The sequence below is a fragment of the Camellia sinensis genome, chromosome 6, assembly GCF_055761805.1.
Source record: "Camellia sinensis isolate YWXY chromosome 6, ASM5576180v1, whole genome shotgun sequence".
Taxonomy (NCBI): Eukaryota; Viridiplantae; Streptophyta; class Magnoliopsida; order Ericales; family Theaceae; genus Camellia; species Camellia sinensis.
The window spans coordinates 167,603,750-167,620,699 of record NC_138966.1 but is presented as its reverse complement, the minus strand read 5'-3'; the positions used below and the strand labels follow the sequence as shown (position 1 = coordinate 167,620,699).

Below are 16,950 nucleotides of genomic sequence, written 5' to 3'. Positions count from 1 at the left end.
TTTGGCAAATGCATAATTTTATGGATGGATTTAACTGAAATAAATAAATGGCTGCAGATCATCAGGCTTGCAAGGAAGTTGCTAGCTGGTGATGTGAGTGCACTGAGGGCTGATGCAGCCAAAGAACAAGAAGAGGCACTGGATGAAGATGACCTGACTTAGCTTATCTTGCCGGCCAACTCATCTTGATTGATCTGTGTTCCTTTTTTTCGTGTGTGTGTGTATTTTCCTCTTGTTTATATGCAAGATATGAACATAACTTGGTGCCCTCTAAGCCCTCTAACATTTACAATGTGCTCTTGTTCCATATACCTGAATATAAAAACAGGTTTTGAATAGCAGTTCTAGCATATATGGATATTGGACAGATTCATTTGATATTTCGGATTTTCTTTTCCCTTTTCTTTTTTTTCTTTTTTTTTTGTGTGTGTGTTTTTTTTTTTTTTTGTGTGTGTGTGTGCATGCGTTTCTTTTCAGCTGACAATGAAAGTTATGGAATAAAAACAGGGTATAATTCAAGAGTTAATTTTGTGTTGGTCTGATTGGCTATTCATGCCATTAAAGGGGCAATTTTTCTTGAAGAGTAATGCTCTTACAAACAGAATTTCGTACATAATTCTTCCACGGAATAATGTGATTTTTTTATAGTTCTTTCATTGTCAAAACACTCATCATTGTAACTCATATTTTGAAATATATGTATAACCTTGTTTTTAAGATATTTCAAAATACTTTTTTAGTTGTAATCAAGTTGCATATTTATGAGTATCTCCTATGGGTTAATAGTTAAAATGTTTCTCCAATGGAGAAAGTCTACCACCCCTATCTAGGGGTGGATAAACATTGGGTTGGGCTGGCATGATATAGTGAAAGTATGCCTCTTCACGTGCACAGAGAGATGTAAAAGAGTGTGAAAGAGAGTTGCACAAGAGAATTAGAAGATGGAGGCGGTAGGGGTGATGCAGGAAAGGGCCTATGGAATTGCGTATGTAAGGGTAGAGGGGGTTGTGGAAGGTAGTTGGAAGAGAAAAGAGGGAATTATAGATAGTGGTTAGGGAAAGGAGTAGGGGCTAGGGTGGGTGGTGAGGGAGGCTAGGGTGTGGCAATGAGAGATGGGAAGGGATTGGAGGCTACCAAAGGTAGTGTCGACGCTAGCTAAAAAGTGAAAGGAGATTGAGTGAATTTCAAGATTGTCTTGGAATTCAAATTCAAAGGATTGCTTTGGGAGCTCTCCCTACGTCCTATGTGTAGGGACGAGTTCCAAATAAGGAACGGAGGAGGGACTAGGGTGGGTGGTGAGGGAGGAGGCTAGGGTGTGGCGATCAAAGATGGGGAGGGGTTGGGGGCTAGCAGGGCAACTAAGAAGGGGTCAAGTGTTGGCGCCAACTAAAAATGAGAAAGGGTTGAGGGAATTTTAAGATTTTGTCTCGTGATTCAAATTAAAAAGACCATTTTGGAAGAAATTATCTCACTATAAAAGTGTTGTGTAGAGGGATGAGTTCTTAAGTTATGAAAGATATACATCGATGACGTACTGATAGATTTTTTATTCGTTTTGGATCAAGCGAAAATTAAAAGTAAAATGACATTAAAAAAATAATTATGTATAAAATAAAATATTAAAAAAATGTAGCATTTTATCCTTTTTTTATTTCCAACTAAAATACTTTTCGTAATGACTTATAATGAAAGGTTTAATTACAACTTATGACAAAATATTTTTAAGTAAAACACGTTTCATTATTATTAATAATGAAATTTTGTACATTGTTACCTTGTTCTAGGATTGTGTGAAATACTGTATAATCTATTAAAAATGTCCAATTTGCACTAATCCGTCTACTAACCGTGAGTTGATTTGATCTGTAGTTTGAAATTTATAATTTGCCTTAAATCATCCTGTCCCGTCATAGTTAATACATATATTTTTTTTATTTTATTTTACTTCTAGTGAAATATCAAAATAAAAATTAGTGTTAGAGAGATTTGAAATGTGAAATTTGATGCAAATTAATGTTATTATGTAAAATCAATTAATGTTATATATTATGCAAATGATTAATAATTGTTTAAGGTTATTCTTCAATTAACTAATAGATGTACAGATAGTAAATTTTTCAATCTACCATCCACAATTTGATTTTAGTTTTACTCTCAAATCATACCAAATCGCACTACGCACACCTTACCTTATTATGATTAAGTTCTCTCTTCTTCTTTTTTTTTAAATTCAATTTGTAAATTATTTTTCATAAAAAAATAATAATTATGGATAGTGGATGTGGAAGGCTAAAATGACTGGGAGATAATGAGTCCAGAACCAGGGTCTAGACATACAAAATTAGGAAAGCAGAATTAGGACACACTTCCGAAAGAGGCAAACTAAGTCAAAGGGATGTGCCTAAAGTAATGACTCAACTAAGTCCTAGATAATCATGCCTATGTGATGCACGATCCTTAGATAAAATGGATTGACGTGAGGAGTGAGAGGAGGCATAACCATCCATAACGATTAGTGGGAGCAGAGTATAAATAAAGGTGGTATCCAAAGCTAAGACACACACATCCCAACACTTTTATCTAAACTTTCATTCACATTTTCTGCTCCTTTGTCTATTGATTCACTAACTTAGGCATCGGATAGTTCTCAAGCTGTTCTCCAACCAGACCATTCATTCTTTATGAGTAAGTTTTAGGTTTTAAAAAGTCCAACAACCACAGCTTAGTGGTTCAGATTTTTATCCACCACACAATGGGTTATCCAACCAAAGAAAGAGACCTACCTATTCGGATCGAGTGATTTGGACAAAATAAAATAAAATAAAATAAAATAATAATAATAATAATAATACACATATATTTTAAGAGAGGCATGAGATAAAGTAGAGAGAAACTATATATATATATATATATATTATGATCTTTGTTTTGAATCTCTCAAAAATTAGATAGATTATAGGGGGTTTTTTTTTAAGCTCCCTAATAATAACAATTTTCTGCATAAATGACATTAAAAAATGTAATACTGCCTCAGGTCCCTAACCAAAATACCCGCGCATTTTATCAATTTCTTGGACCAAAATACCCTACGTCTGTTCATCTTCAGATGAGTTGATTTTTTTGACCTGTCTACTGGATATTCTCCTTTGTGATGTTGGTACTGGTGTTGGGTATTTTCCGGCTAGTACGAAAACAAATTCAGCAAAACAAAAGCACTAAGTTTGGCAAATTTGATTTTCTGGGTAAACAAACAGAATGGAGTGGAGTTGATAGATGTATATATATATATGATACATACATATATATATATATACAATCTGTTGCTTACTGTCTTGACTAGTATATATATGATAATTAATCAATTAAGACCATTTGCAACCATAATCAAACAGTCACTCTTAGTTATCTTATGTATGGTTGCAAACATATATATATATATATATATATATATATATGATACATATATATATATATATACAATGTCAGCACATATATATATATATATCCAGTGTTGAATATAACATCTTCAGGTTCAAAATTTCTCTGAGTGTTGAATATAACGTCTTTTGATTTTTTGGGTTTAGTAGAATTGGAGTTGTTTCTGGAAAAGCAATATTTGGACCCCTACTTGAAGAATATTGGAAAAAGAAACTTGAGGAAGAGGCAGCAGTAGAGGAAGGCTTAAAGTGATCTAGAGAAATTTGAATTTTCTCTGGATTCAACCCAGAGAAATTCATACCATTAAGTTTAAAGAAAATCTATCACAAACTCATAGAAGAACTATTAATTTGTTTGTGTAGGAAATTGTGATTGAATCAGCAGCAGCAAAACCAATGACAAATTGATCAAATTAGAGTTTTATCGTTCCAGAGAAATTCTGGACCAGAGAAATTTGAATTTTCTCTGGGTTGAATCCAGAGAAATTCCTTGGAAGTCCAGAATTTCTTTGCTTCCAACTGATGATGGGTTGCTTTCCTTCCAACTGTCAAAATTGAACTACTTTCTGTGCATTTGGGGCTTCTTATTGAAGCTTCTTGTGTTCTTGTTTTTGTAAATTTCTCTGGCTTGCTACATTTGTGTTTCTCTATTGTGTAATTTTATCTGGCATGTTTATGTTTCTTCATTATTTTCTCAAGCAAATTATCTGTGGCTTACTACTCTATTGGTGTGGCTAATTTTCTCTGGCATTTATAATTTTCTCTGGCCAAATTACTTTTCTTACTTGTGTGTCTAATTTTCTCTGGCAGCATTTATAATTTTCTCTGGCCACATTATGTTTATGTCTTGTGTCTAATTTTCTCTGGCATATTTATTTTGTTCAATGCTTCATTTCCTCAAAATTTCTCTGTTGTGTAATTTTCTCTGTCATGTTTATGTTGCTACCTTGTAATTTTCTCTGTTGTGTAATCATTGCTACCTTGTAATTTTCTCTGGGATTTAATGTTTATGTTTTCATTCTATAGAAATGGCAAAGCGCAGAAGCAGCACAACCCCAGAAACCCCGAAAAAGAAACCAAAAGTCTCTGTGTCTGCGTCTTATGATCTTAGATCAAAACGCAGTAGCAGCACCAGAACACCACAAAAAAAACAAGTCCAAGTTGAAGAAGCAATAAGCATCAAGATCAAGACACCAACTTCAAGGGTGATTTTCACTCAACTACAAGCTTAACATTTTCTCTGTCATTTTCATTGGATTATAATAACAAACCTACGATTTTCTCTATACTACAAAGAAAAGTCCAGAAACATGAATAGTGCAAAAAAAAAAAATGAAAAGTGCAAAGAAAACATATCAGAAAACTTTGAAAAGTGCAAACACATAAAAACACAACATATAAGTCCAGAGAAATTTGTAATACTTATCATTTGTAATACAATCGTATGATTTTCTTTGAACTACAAAGAAAAGTTCAGAGAAATTTGTGAACTTATATTCACTTTCAATATAACAAAAACAAAAACACATTAACATCAAGAGACAAAAATATATTCAACACAAGCACATAAAAAAATCACAGAGAAGATCTGTTATGTTCACAAAACATTCAATTCAAAAAATTTAAAAAAAAAAAACAAAACACTTACTACTCTATTGCTACGTCTGTAAATTTCTCTGCCTACTTATAATTTTCTCTGTGATTTTCACTGCACTACAAGCTTACAATTTTCTCTGTGATTTGAGTTCAATTATAGTAACAAACCTGCAATTTTCTCTGCACTACACAAAAAATGCAAAGTGAACAAAAAACAGAGCACAAAAATGCAGAAAAACAGAGCACCAAAAAGCAACTCATAACCATGTTGACAGAGAATGAAAAAGCAACTCCAAAAATCAAAATCAACACCATCGAAAATTCATCAATAATAGATAATGAAAAATTAACTTCAAAAATCAAAAACAACAACACTGAGTTCGTCTCTCTCACATTGATCAAAACTAAAAACAAAAACCTAATTCAACACCTACACGATCAAATCAAATCAAAAATTGAAAACTTATCTAATTCAACTCCACATGAAATCAAATCAAACACAATGAACCAGATTTCAACTCCTACACGATCGATCAACACCTACAAACAACGAACATGATTTCAACTCGTATAGGATTTCAACACCTACAAACAACGAACAGCATTTCAACACCTACAAAAACCCTAGAAAATCTCCACAAAAATCTGAATCGTCAAGTTCATCCTCACGTAATCTCCCACAAAATATCAATATGATCTTTAGCTGCCAAATTCAAAACAACGTATATTATAAACAAGGGTAAGACAGGTATTTTACACTCTAAAATAACATTGAGGGACCTTAGGCTACAAAAGAACACATTGTGGACCTAATCCATTACTAAAAGTTGGATAGGGACCTTAAACCGATTTTCCCTTATTTAAATCATCCTAAACAACCCGTTAGTTCTCTTTAATTAATTCACTGAATTCTATAAAGCTTCATGTGTGTACTTAGGACATTCACAGTGGACTCACTAAGACACAAGTTAGTATCATACGTTAATTTTTAACCAGTCAAAATTATTGTTTGACACTGCAATGGAAATGTTAACTCCTTTGCTAACACTGTCAGATGTAAACATGCTAGTTGCAAATATTCTGGCCAACCATTACAGGAACAAGAGAGGAGAGAGAGAAATAGAGTGTGGGACCCACTAGCAGTCGAAATGACAACGAAGAAGAAAAGAAAGAGAAGAGAGGCGAGAGAAAATAAGTTATTAATATTATTTTTTTATTAATTTAATATATTTATACATCACTTAACACATATCTTAACATATTCATTATAATATCACTCACTCTCTAAAATTAACACACCTTAACACACATTTTTAAACCCCACTTTTATCACTTTTCGTCATATAACACACCATTTTTTAACCACTCCATTGTAGATGCTCTTACATGTCCAATCCAATGTATGTACTCTCTCCATGCTTATAGCACATATATCTATGTTTGGCATGTATTATTTTGTTACTACTTTTTATCTTTTTATCTTACTATTAATAATCCGTGCTATGCACGGTATGTAAAAAAATAATAATATATTTTTATAAAAAATAATACAAATAGTTAAATTTTTTTATGCAAATTATGAAAACAAAGAAGATTGAAATTTACAATTTAATTCTCACAATTTTATCATAATTTTTTTATTATTTTTTAATTTATTACAAATTTAATCATGTAACTTTTAACCCCCATCTTAGAATTGCAAACATAGATGAGTTCAACACAAGCAACTTGAGTCAAGCTTAAAATTTTTTAAAGATTGAACAATATAATTTTTAATTAAGTTAGGACCCCTGCATAAATTTAAAAATTCAAATTAAATTTGAGTAGACTTGGACAAAAATACCAAATAACCTGATAAATCAAAACAAAGTTATATATATAAATATACAAAAATTTTGCTAATTTATTTTTTAAAATAATAAATAAAATTAATTAAAAATTTCATATTAATGAACAAAAGAAAAAGCAATATATTTGAGATTTCAAATAGAATTTTTCTTGAAAAATTTAAAAAATATACCTTTTAGAAAAGGATCATTGAATAAAGGATTGTTTAGGAAGTGACATATTAGCTCTTTTTTTTTTTCTTTTTATCTTTTTTGGGTCACATCAATCTCTATTTTTCAATACATCTTTTCATAAAAAATAAAAAAATATATACTTAATTATCTTTTTTGAGTCACATCACATTTTTACTTTTCTGTACATATTTTCGTAAAAAATAAAAAAATATACTTATTTAGCACTATCCAAACTACCACTAGATATTAAAAAAAATTAACTTTTTATAATGGCATAAATAATTTAAATATTTTTTTTAGAAATTCTTTTAAATTTAAAAATTACAATAAAATATTAAATAGAATAAAAACAAATTTCTCACAAAATAAAAGTATTTGAATAAAAAAAGGAAAGAAGAAAATTTAAGATGGTATTTTCATTTAATCTAAAAATAATTTAGATGAATAATAAATTATCACCTATAACCCTCTTTTTTTTAAATAAAAAAATTTTAACAAACTATCACTTTTAATTTTAAAAAAAAAAATTAATGTTGCTTTCTAATTTATTTTAGCAAAAGTAACTTTTTAATAATTTGAGCTAAATATATCTTTATTCTTTATTTTAATTTCTTTAATTGACAATTGAGATAAAAAAAAATAAAATAAAAATAAAAAATCTAACAAAATCCACCATGCTTGGTAAGTACTAAAAAAGTTATGTTTTGTTCTTGACTTTAAAATAATAAAAAAAATTATATTAAAAAATATTATTGTTCAAGTCCTTATAGTTTAGAAGGATATAATTTTTTTTTATAAAATTTAAAACAAAAAAAGAAAAAATTAATAGCGATTAACAATTTGAATACATGTATTTAAAACAAATTATATTTAGAACAATAATATTATGAAACATGTGAATATTGATCTCATTCTAATTGTAGTAATATAATTTGAGAAGAATTTAAATATAGAATTTTATTTTATAATTTAATAAAGGATGCAAAATTTAATGAATGAATGTTGATCTCATTCCAATTATAGTAACATAATTTAAGTAAGAATTCAAATTTGAAATTTTATTTTAAGAATATAAAATTAATTTATAAACCAATCATATTATAACACGTATTAACAAAAAATTAAACAAAATAAAAGAAAATTGAAAAAAAAAAAAAAGAATTACAACTTTCAACTTTAATGAAATGACAATATTTTACAATTATAATAATATATATACAGATAAATCATAGAATAGATCATTATTTAAAACTTATTTATTATGGAATAAATTATTATAATTTTAAATTTAAATTAATGGAATGCTTTCCATATTTAATGCCCCTTAAATTTGAATTTTGAAATGAATTAGTATACTTTCTATTTTTTTATTTTATATATTTGATATATTTTTCATTTGAAAGTCATAAATCTAGAGATACTAAATATTTTTAAACAAAATTTAAAAAAAAAAATGAGAAAAAATAATTACAACTTTCAACCTTAATAAAATGACAATATTTTGCAATTATATAGATATATAGGTATATAGATAAATCATAGAATATATCATTATTTAAAACCTATATATTATGGGATAAATCATTATAATTTTAATTTTAAATTAATGAAATGCTTTTCATATTTAGTGCTCCTCAAATTTGAATTTTGAAATGGATTAGTATATTTTCTATTTTTTATTTTATATATTTGATATATTTTCCATTTGAAACTCATAAATCTAAAGATATTAATTTTATTTTATTTTATTTATTTTTTGCTTGAATGAGAGCTATAGAGGATTTTTTTTAATTATTTAAAATCACAAAATTAGAAATTTTAGTTTGAGATATTAGAACTTCCACAAGACTTGTGGTTAGAAACCTCTTTTTATTTATATAATGTTTAGATAGATAGATAGATTTAATAAGAATTTATATTTGTTTTAGATGAGAGAAGTTGAAAAGGGTGTAGCAATAGGTATTGGAGAAGTCAAAAATAATGGTGAGTTTGGAGAAGTAAATAAATGCTGTGTTTTTTTTTTTTTTTAAATCAAAAAATTAGAAAATTAAGATTAGGATATTGGAGCTCTCACAAAACTTGTGAGTTTATAAAAATCTCATTTTCCTTATATAATACTAGCCTGTCACCCCTGCTATGCACGGAATAATTATAGATATTTATATTTATTTTAATTTTTTTAATATATAAATTATGTTTTTTAAGATTTTTTATAAAAATAATTTAACAATCCTATCACTAACCATAGCGTACAGGAGAAATTAAAAAAGCTACTGCAGTAACTGTGCACGGGCTGTATCTATAATTATTTGTATGAGGGAATTTTAAATGTTAATCAGAGATTTTGACCAAATCAATAAATTCAGGCATGTGGATTGGAAAAAGTTAATAAATGCTGATAAAGGGATTTAAATAAAAAATTTAGAAAATTAAGATTGAGAGATTGGAACTCCTACAAAGCTTAGGGTTTAGAAACCCCATTTTCCTTAATATATTTACAATTATCTATATATGTGAATTGCGATTTTTAAATATTTTTTTTTTAATGTCTTCTTTTTTTTCTTTTTTTATATTATATTAAAGTTTAATATTTTGATAATAATCATATGTGTTGGACTTTTTAAGGAATTAAATGTCTTCTTTTTTTTATTATATTATATTAAAGTTTAATATTTTGATAATAATCGTATGTGTTGGACTTTTCAAGAAATTTTTTTTATGCTTGTTCTTAATGCATTAAAGTGTTATTATGAGGGATAATAATCATATGTTTTGGGACTTTTCAAGGAATTTATATGTGTTGGATTTCAAAGAATTTTTTTTATACTTGTTCTTAATGCATTAAAGTGTTATTATGAGGGTAAGACTTGGGAATTGGGAAAAGTTAATAAATGCTGAGGTTTTTTTTTTTTTACAATCAAAAAATCAAAAAATTTAGATTGGAAAATTGGAACTCCCACAAGGCTTGGGGTTAAAAAACTCATTTTGGTTAATATATAGTATAGATACTAACCTATCACTCGTGCTATGCACGGAATAATTATAGATATTTATATTTGTTTTAGATTTTTTTAATATATAAATTATATTTTTTAAGATTTTTTATAAAAATAATTTAACAATCTTATCACTAACTATAGTGTATGAGAGAAGTTGAAAAGGGTACTGCAATAACTATACACAGATTGTATCTATAATTATTTGTATGAGGGGATTTTAAATGCTGATCAGGGGATTTTGACTAAATTAATAAATGATGAGTTTTTTTTTTTTAATAAAAAATTTAGAAAATTCAGGTTGGGATATTGAAGCTCCCACAGGCCTTGGGGTTAAAAACCTCTTTTTGCTTAATATATAGTATAGATAGATAAATTTAGATTGGATTATATCAACTGTCTACTACATTGCATATCTTTTAATAAAAATTAAAAAATATTAAACAATTCCTTGAAATATTAAGTTATCTTATGTTAACAAACAAGCAATTCATTTGATCACACATAATTAAGTTCTAATTTCTAAAAAGAAAAATATTTTCATCTTAATTTCAAAATTTAAATGAAAGAAGAAGCCAAAAAAAATGGCATGATAGCACCAAAGTAATGCATATATGTTATTCTTAGCCTGCTTGTAAGTCCCTAAGTGCACCTCATATAACAGACAAAACCATGAAAGCAATAGAGTTCGGATCCTCGGCCGCCCATTCCTGCGGTCATTCCTGAGGCACCCCCAAAACGATGTCGTTTTGGGGAAAATTTCAATTAAAAAAAAGACAAAAAAAAAAGAGAGGACAAAACAAAAGCAAAGAAGAAGGAAAGAAGAAGGGAGAAGAATAAGGCAGATCCAAACCAAAAATCTTATAAAATCACTTTTAATCTCTATGCTCTGTTCAATCGATTTTTGTGTGTTAAGCAAAAATGAAGATATTGATGATGATGATACATTTGCTCTGTTTTATTCAATCTAGTTTCTTCACATTCGCAATCTTAGATCCCCTTGATTTCCTATCACTCTAATTGATTCGAAGTTTCCTCGCCGACTCTCCTAGCTCCAGTTACTTCTCCTCCTGGGGCTTCACCACCGAGCCCTACAACTTCCCTGGCGTCTACTGCGACTCCGACAAGATCATCGCCTTGAATCTCGGCGATCCTAGCGCCGGCTCACCCTGCCTCGCCGGCAGCCTCCACCCAGCCATCGAAAGCCTTTCTTCTCTCACCGAGTTCACCGTCGTGCCTGGCCGAATCATCAGTACATTGCCACCTTCTTCCTTCTTCCCTTTCTCTGCTGTTGCTTTTTATGCTTCTGTTTTTTAGCAACTCTTCCTCTTTGGTACTGCAATTCTGCAGGCAGGTATTCTCCTCACTTCTGTTGTTTTTCTTCTCTTCTACAGAAGAGAGGAGAATACCTAACTGCAAAATTACAGCACCAAAGAGGGAGAGTTGCTGAGAAACAGAAGCAAAAAAGCAAGAGAAGAGAAGAGAAGGGAAGGGGAGGGGAAAAGAGAGGAAAGGGAAGGGGAGACCAGCCTCTTTAAATTGGCTGTCAAGTTTAGATGAGTTGGTGTTAAGAATTCAAGAACATAATAATGGCAATATGAGATTGATTTGCCAGTATGTCTAAAATAGTCTCAAGTAGTTAATTGTAAGGGATTCTTAATAACTATTCCATTGAAGGTAATTTGAAAAAATATACATGTGGAAATGAATTGATTACTTTGCTCACATCGTTTAGGGAACCTTCCTTCTTCTTTGCTTCTGTTCTGTCCCTTTTTCTTTTCTTTTTTTAATTGAAATTTTCCCCAAAACGACGTCGTTTTTGGGGTGCCGCAGGAATGGGCGACCAAGGATCCGGACTCGAAATGAATATATACACTAGGTTCGATGTTGTCATACATAGAGATGAGCCTTTATTCCTCACATAATCACATTTCTTTTATCTACTTTTACATTTCAATAACCTTTGTACGTATAGTCTGTTTGATTGATGATATTGATAGTTAGAATATTATTTTAAAATATCAATTGTGATCAAATTTACTATATACATAAATTTTACAATGTATTGAACTTAATCATTTTTATTTCATAGTTTTCTTGACAATCTTGTTAAGGGGACAACTTGGCGATGCTGTTGAGCCTGTGGGGCTCACCATGGATCATGTTTCGATAATTCGAACTGTTCAATGTGTAAAGCTCATCGAGTATTTCTACAAAAAATCACATTAATCAAATATCGATAACAACTTGATCGGATCATATTTTTGTCAATAATTTATTTTAAAAATTATATTTACCGTTGACATAAATATGATCCGATCAAGTAGTTATCGATATCCAACCAACGTGATAAGGATAAAATACTTGACGAATTCTACATATTGAACGATTCAGATTATCGAAACAAGACTTATAGTAAACCGCCAAAGCTCCAACAACATGTTCCAATCCGATCACGGGAGAGAAGTTTGATCCCCTGTTAAATACCTAACATTAATAACCAGGTTAGAGAAGGTAAAGAAATTGGAGATTACAGATTTTGTGGAGTTTAGCGTTGTCAAATCATTTTTTGCTTTGGTCAAGGATTGTGATGGATAGTCCACCTGTATTTTGCTAATAAAATCATTCCGATGGTGTCATATGTATTAATTAATAGTGTATCAATTAGTATTATATCATATATAAATATTAATATATCAATTAGTGTTATGTTATTATTATTGATTCTATCTATTATACAAATTATAAATACTCAAAATTTTTAAAATTATGTCACATTATCTATTAATATATTAATTAATACATTAATTGATACATCCAGTATTATTCATAATTCTATATCATGGCATTAATTACATCAAAATTTTACTCTTTTTTTAGAATTAACGATTATGTGCCCGATGTCATTACTACGTGTACTTCTACCTTACCCGACAATTTTATTAAAAAAATCACCTTGTTCCTTTCTACTTTACTTTTTAGGGAATGAGATTTAATACTCTGTTAAAAAAAAATTCAAACACAAACAAACAAGTTTGCAAATGGACACATGACAAAAACTGCATACAAATACAAAATATTGTATTAACATAGAACTTGTTCATTTAAATCTTGTGAACTAACAAATGTGCCATGGATACCATAAGGCACTCTAGAAGGCAACCTCACTGAGGCCACTTACTTCACTATCACCAACTCAGACCTCTCTCTCCTCTCATCTCTCACAAAGCTCATCACACACCCTTCATCTTCCTCTACGGCCATCTTTTCAGGCACGAAACACGGTTCACTGCCAAATCTCTCATCACCATATAAAAACTTGGTCACCTCTCCTGTCACCAAATGAACCTTGGCAATGCCAGAACACCTCGGCCACGGCTCGGCTATTGCCAAGTAGGCGTACCGGGTTTTCCGACCAAGTCGCCACTTGCTCACTTGTCCGGATTCTAAATTCAGGCCGGCAACAATGACCCGGCGGGCCAACCCGCCCGTTTTCAAATTGAACCGTTTCTCGGACAATTCACTTCGGAGCGGTTCGTCACGTTCGTTGAAAATTGAATCGGGCGGGGTCATACACAACCCGATAACCACGATACCCGGATCGCCTTCTTTCGTATTTTCCTCCCATGCATTCCATAAATGGAAGCAAAAGCAGTCTGGTACATCAATCCATTGAATTCCCGATTCATCCATTGCATTTTTGGGCAAAATCCCAAACCGGGATGTCTTGTTCGGGTCGTGGATAACGGGTGACCCACCCCGGATCATCTCAGATAACTTGAACACAACTTGGTGATCCGGGATGATCACGTGACTTTCCGTAATTACGAAGTCATGAATCATAGTCGGCTGGTGGAGGGAAATGGGTATGTCACGTGACTTCTTCCCACACGTGTCGAATTTGAAGTACCTCAGGTACGGCATTTTTATGACGTCGTAACTTACACCGTAAAGTTCACCTGTGATAGGGTCCACCTTAGGATGAGCGATCATGGACCCTTCAAGCTGGCCGTTGAAATCGAACTGCCCGATCGTTTCGAGATCACCATCATTCGTCATGCCGACGAGATACGGAAGATCATCCTCTGACATGGCTAAAAGTCGACCATTAAAATAAACTAACCCAGCATTAGCGACGCCAGTGCCTCTAGACGAGTCCACCAAACCAATACTCGAGCGAGCGAAGAACAAAGCCAGCCGAGCCACGCCCAAATGGCCATGCAGCTCGCCAATCGGCTTGGGGAATATCGGCCTACCCAATGCGGTTTCTTGTTCGAGCCCGCTCGTGCGAGTGAAGCGGCAAGAATAGCTGGCTTTGTTCCCGTGTCCCAACGTAACGGCGTGAATCATGCCGTCGCCGTCAAACATGTGGTGGCCGTTGGTTGGTTGGAACATCGGGTTGGCTCCATTTCTCAGATAAACCCCGCATAGACCCACCGGAATCTGACCCATCACCTGGAGACCGTGCTGAACCGCCGGGTCGACAATCCGGGTCAGCCCGTGTTTCTTTTCTAATTCCATGATCACTGAATTTTCAACCATGTCTAGGGCAGAGGCTGCTAGCTTCTGAAGTGGGTTCAGCTCATGTGGCGGAATGAAAAATGGGTTTTTCTCCGGCGGCAGAGTAATTTTCTGCGGTGGACTCAGAGTCTTCTTTGATGGGTTGATAAGGATTTTGCATGTGCATGGTTTTGTGGCGGTTGGTGTTGGAAGCTTTATTCTGGGTGTGTGAAGTTTGGGATTAGTTTCAAGTTTAGAAGTTTGTGGGGTGGTGAGGAAATGGTGGGAGTCTTGCATAGTGGGAGTTTGAGAGAGAGAAGGGTGAAGGGTGTAGAAGAAAGAGAGGGGTTACTACGGATATTTGATGAGAGATGAGACAAGATCAGATTACTCTTATTTTATTTAAGAGCAAGGTCATCAATTATGAAAAAAATATTATAAAAATGATCATTAAACATTTTTTATTTTTAGATTATATATATAATAAAATATCACATTTTAATTAAAGGATAATAAATTTTTATGATATATTTTTTTAAATTTTTTTATGATTTCTAATATTATTTTTTATATAATTTATTTTTATGTGGTTACAAAGATGAGAGCTTTGAGTACGTTTGTTTGGAGGTATAGTGGCATGGGTTAAGATTCATAATTCGGTAGATGAAATACTCTATTGTTTGGTTCAAAAATTTTGTTTCGGATTATGATCCAGACTAATAGTTTTATCGGTAGATGTGGGATAATTTGGTAGATGAAATACTCTATGTGGGATAATTTTATCCCAAGGGAGAAGTGTGGGACAAAAAACTCAAGATATAAGCTCAGGATTGAGATTATCCTAAGTTTATTGAAATAAAATTAAAATAAAATTTATATAATTTTAGTAAATTAAAAATAAAATTAAAAGCTCAATTTATTCAATTTATTTAATTTAAAATAAAATAATCTCAATTAAAATTTAAAATAAATTTATATTATTTTTATTGATGTTCTATTTATTTAATTTTAAAAATAAATAAATAAATAAAATAGGATACACATTGGATTCAATAGAATAGTCTAATCCAAATATTTAATCTCATGACTAAACAAACATAGGCGCTGTTTGGGAAGAAAGGGTTGAGGCTATTATAGCCTCAAATTACAAATAAGCCAAAAAATCCCACTGTTCAAAGTTTTTCAAAAAAAAATAAAAAATATAGGCTGCAGCTGCCGGCAGTGTAGGCACAACCTACACTGTCAATTGACAAATTGTTACATCAACTGGTAAATTACGATTTTGCCCTTTTATATCAATTTAAAAAATTGTAATCTTAAGGACAAATTTGTCATTTTAATTTCAAATATCATTTCAACACATTTTTCAATATAACAACTCAAATAAAAATCCATCTCATCTTCCCAAACACAAAAACTAAAATAGCCTACTAAAATAGTCAAAAAGTCAAAAAGCCTCTAAAATAGCCACTTCTCAAACGAGGCCATAGGATTTAATAAAATAATCCAATCTAGACATCTAATCCTATGACTAAACAAATATATAATACAAATCTAATCTAACTAAATAATCAAGAGATAATATATCCTAAAACTAACAATTCAGTAAATTACAAGCTCCTTTTATCCGGTCAATCTAAATCAACATACTTTTTGTGTACAACTTTCTGTTCCTGGGATGCTAGAGACAGTTTCGGGTTATTAATAAGGAAAGCAAAAATATTATAAAAAAAATTATTTATAGGTTTGAATCCTCTTAACTTGACCAACCATATTAAAAAAATAGTTTTGGTTAAGTGAGTTAATTTTGGAATCGATTTGAATAATTTAAATTGTTGATGTTTTGATAAAATATTTATATAAAAAATTAAAATAATCAAATATCGATAATTATATATTTGAATTATATTTATATTACAAAAAATAAATGATTATTTTTAAAATTGTATTTGCTGTTTATATTTTTAGGTCAAAAAATCACATTTCAGTGTATGTTTTATTTTTTTGTCCCCAATGGTGTAAGTGTCTTTTTACAAGTAAAATTAACAAAATTAGAGTTGTATTATATAGGGGTGTTTTGGAAAAATGATAAAAAATGACTTTTTACCAAATTTTTTGGTTTTTTTGGAAAGTGATTTAAGAAGTTGATAAAAAATTAATTTTGATTTTTTTGATTAATATTTATTTATGATGTCACATCATAATAAAATGATCAAACTATCTCACCCAATTTAGAAAATTTACATGTTCACCCATGTATAACCCTAAACAATATAAAGGGTACAATTGTAATTTCTCATGTAACTTTTTTTCACCTTACCAAATGATTTCTTGTTAAAAAAAAGCCAATATAGCTTCTTCTTTTTCCAAGCTGCAAACGTAACTTTTTACCATATTACC

At 30.7% G+C, this 16,950-nt stretch overlaps 2 protein-coding genes across 15 annotated transcripts in view; one reads left to right on the top strand and one right to left on the bottom strand.

Moving 5' to 3' along the window:
• LOC114323741 (gamma-soluble NSF attachment protein) overlaps positions 1 to 380 on the top strand; it is a 99,119-nt gene extending 98,739 nt beyond the window's left edge. For all 14 annotated transcript variants that reach the window (XM_082875282.1, XM_082875286.1, XM_082875289.1 and 11 more), the window contains one exon: positions 58 to 380. In XM_082875282.1, coding sequence (XP_082731408.1) covers positions 58 to 162 — 105 coding nt within the window. In that variant the 3' untranslated portion in view covers positions 163 to 380. The remainder of the gene's footprint in view (positions 1 to 57) is intronic.
• Positions 381 to 13,103: 12,723 nt separating this feature from the next.
• Positions 13,104 to 14,903, bottom strand: LOC114323809 (9-cis-epoxycarotenoid dioxygenase NCED6, chloroplastic). The gene has a single exon (XM_028271488.2). It carries the CDS (start codon positions 14,845 to 14,847, stop codon positions 13,228 to 13,230), a length of 1,620 nt encoding a protein of 539 aa, XP_028127289.2. The 5' UTR covers positions 14,848 to 14,903; the 3' UTR covers positions 13,104 to 13,227.
• Positions 14,904 to 16,950: the final 2,047 nt, after the last annotated feature.

What these genes read in the sequence shown, in the direction of transcription:
- LOC114323809 (XM_028271488.2), bottom strand. Translation starts at nt 14,847, where the DNA reads ATGCAAGACTCCCACCATTTCCTCACCACCCCACAAACTTCTAAACTT.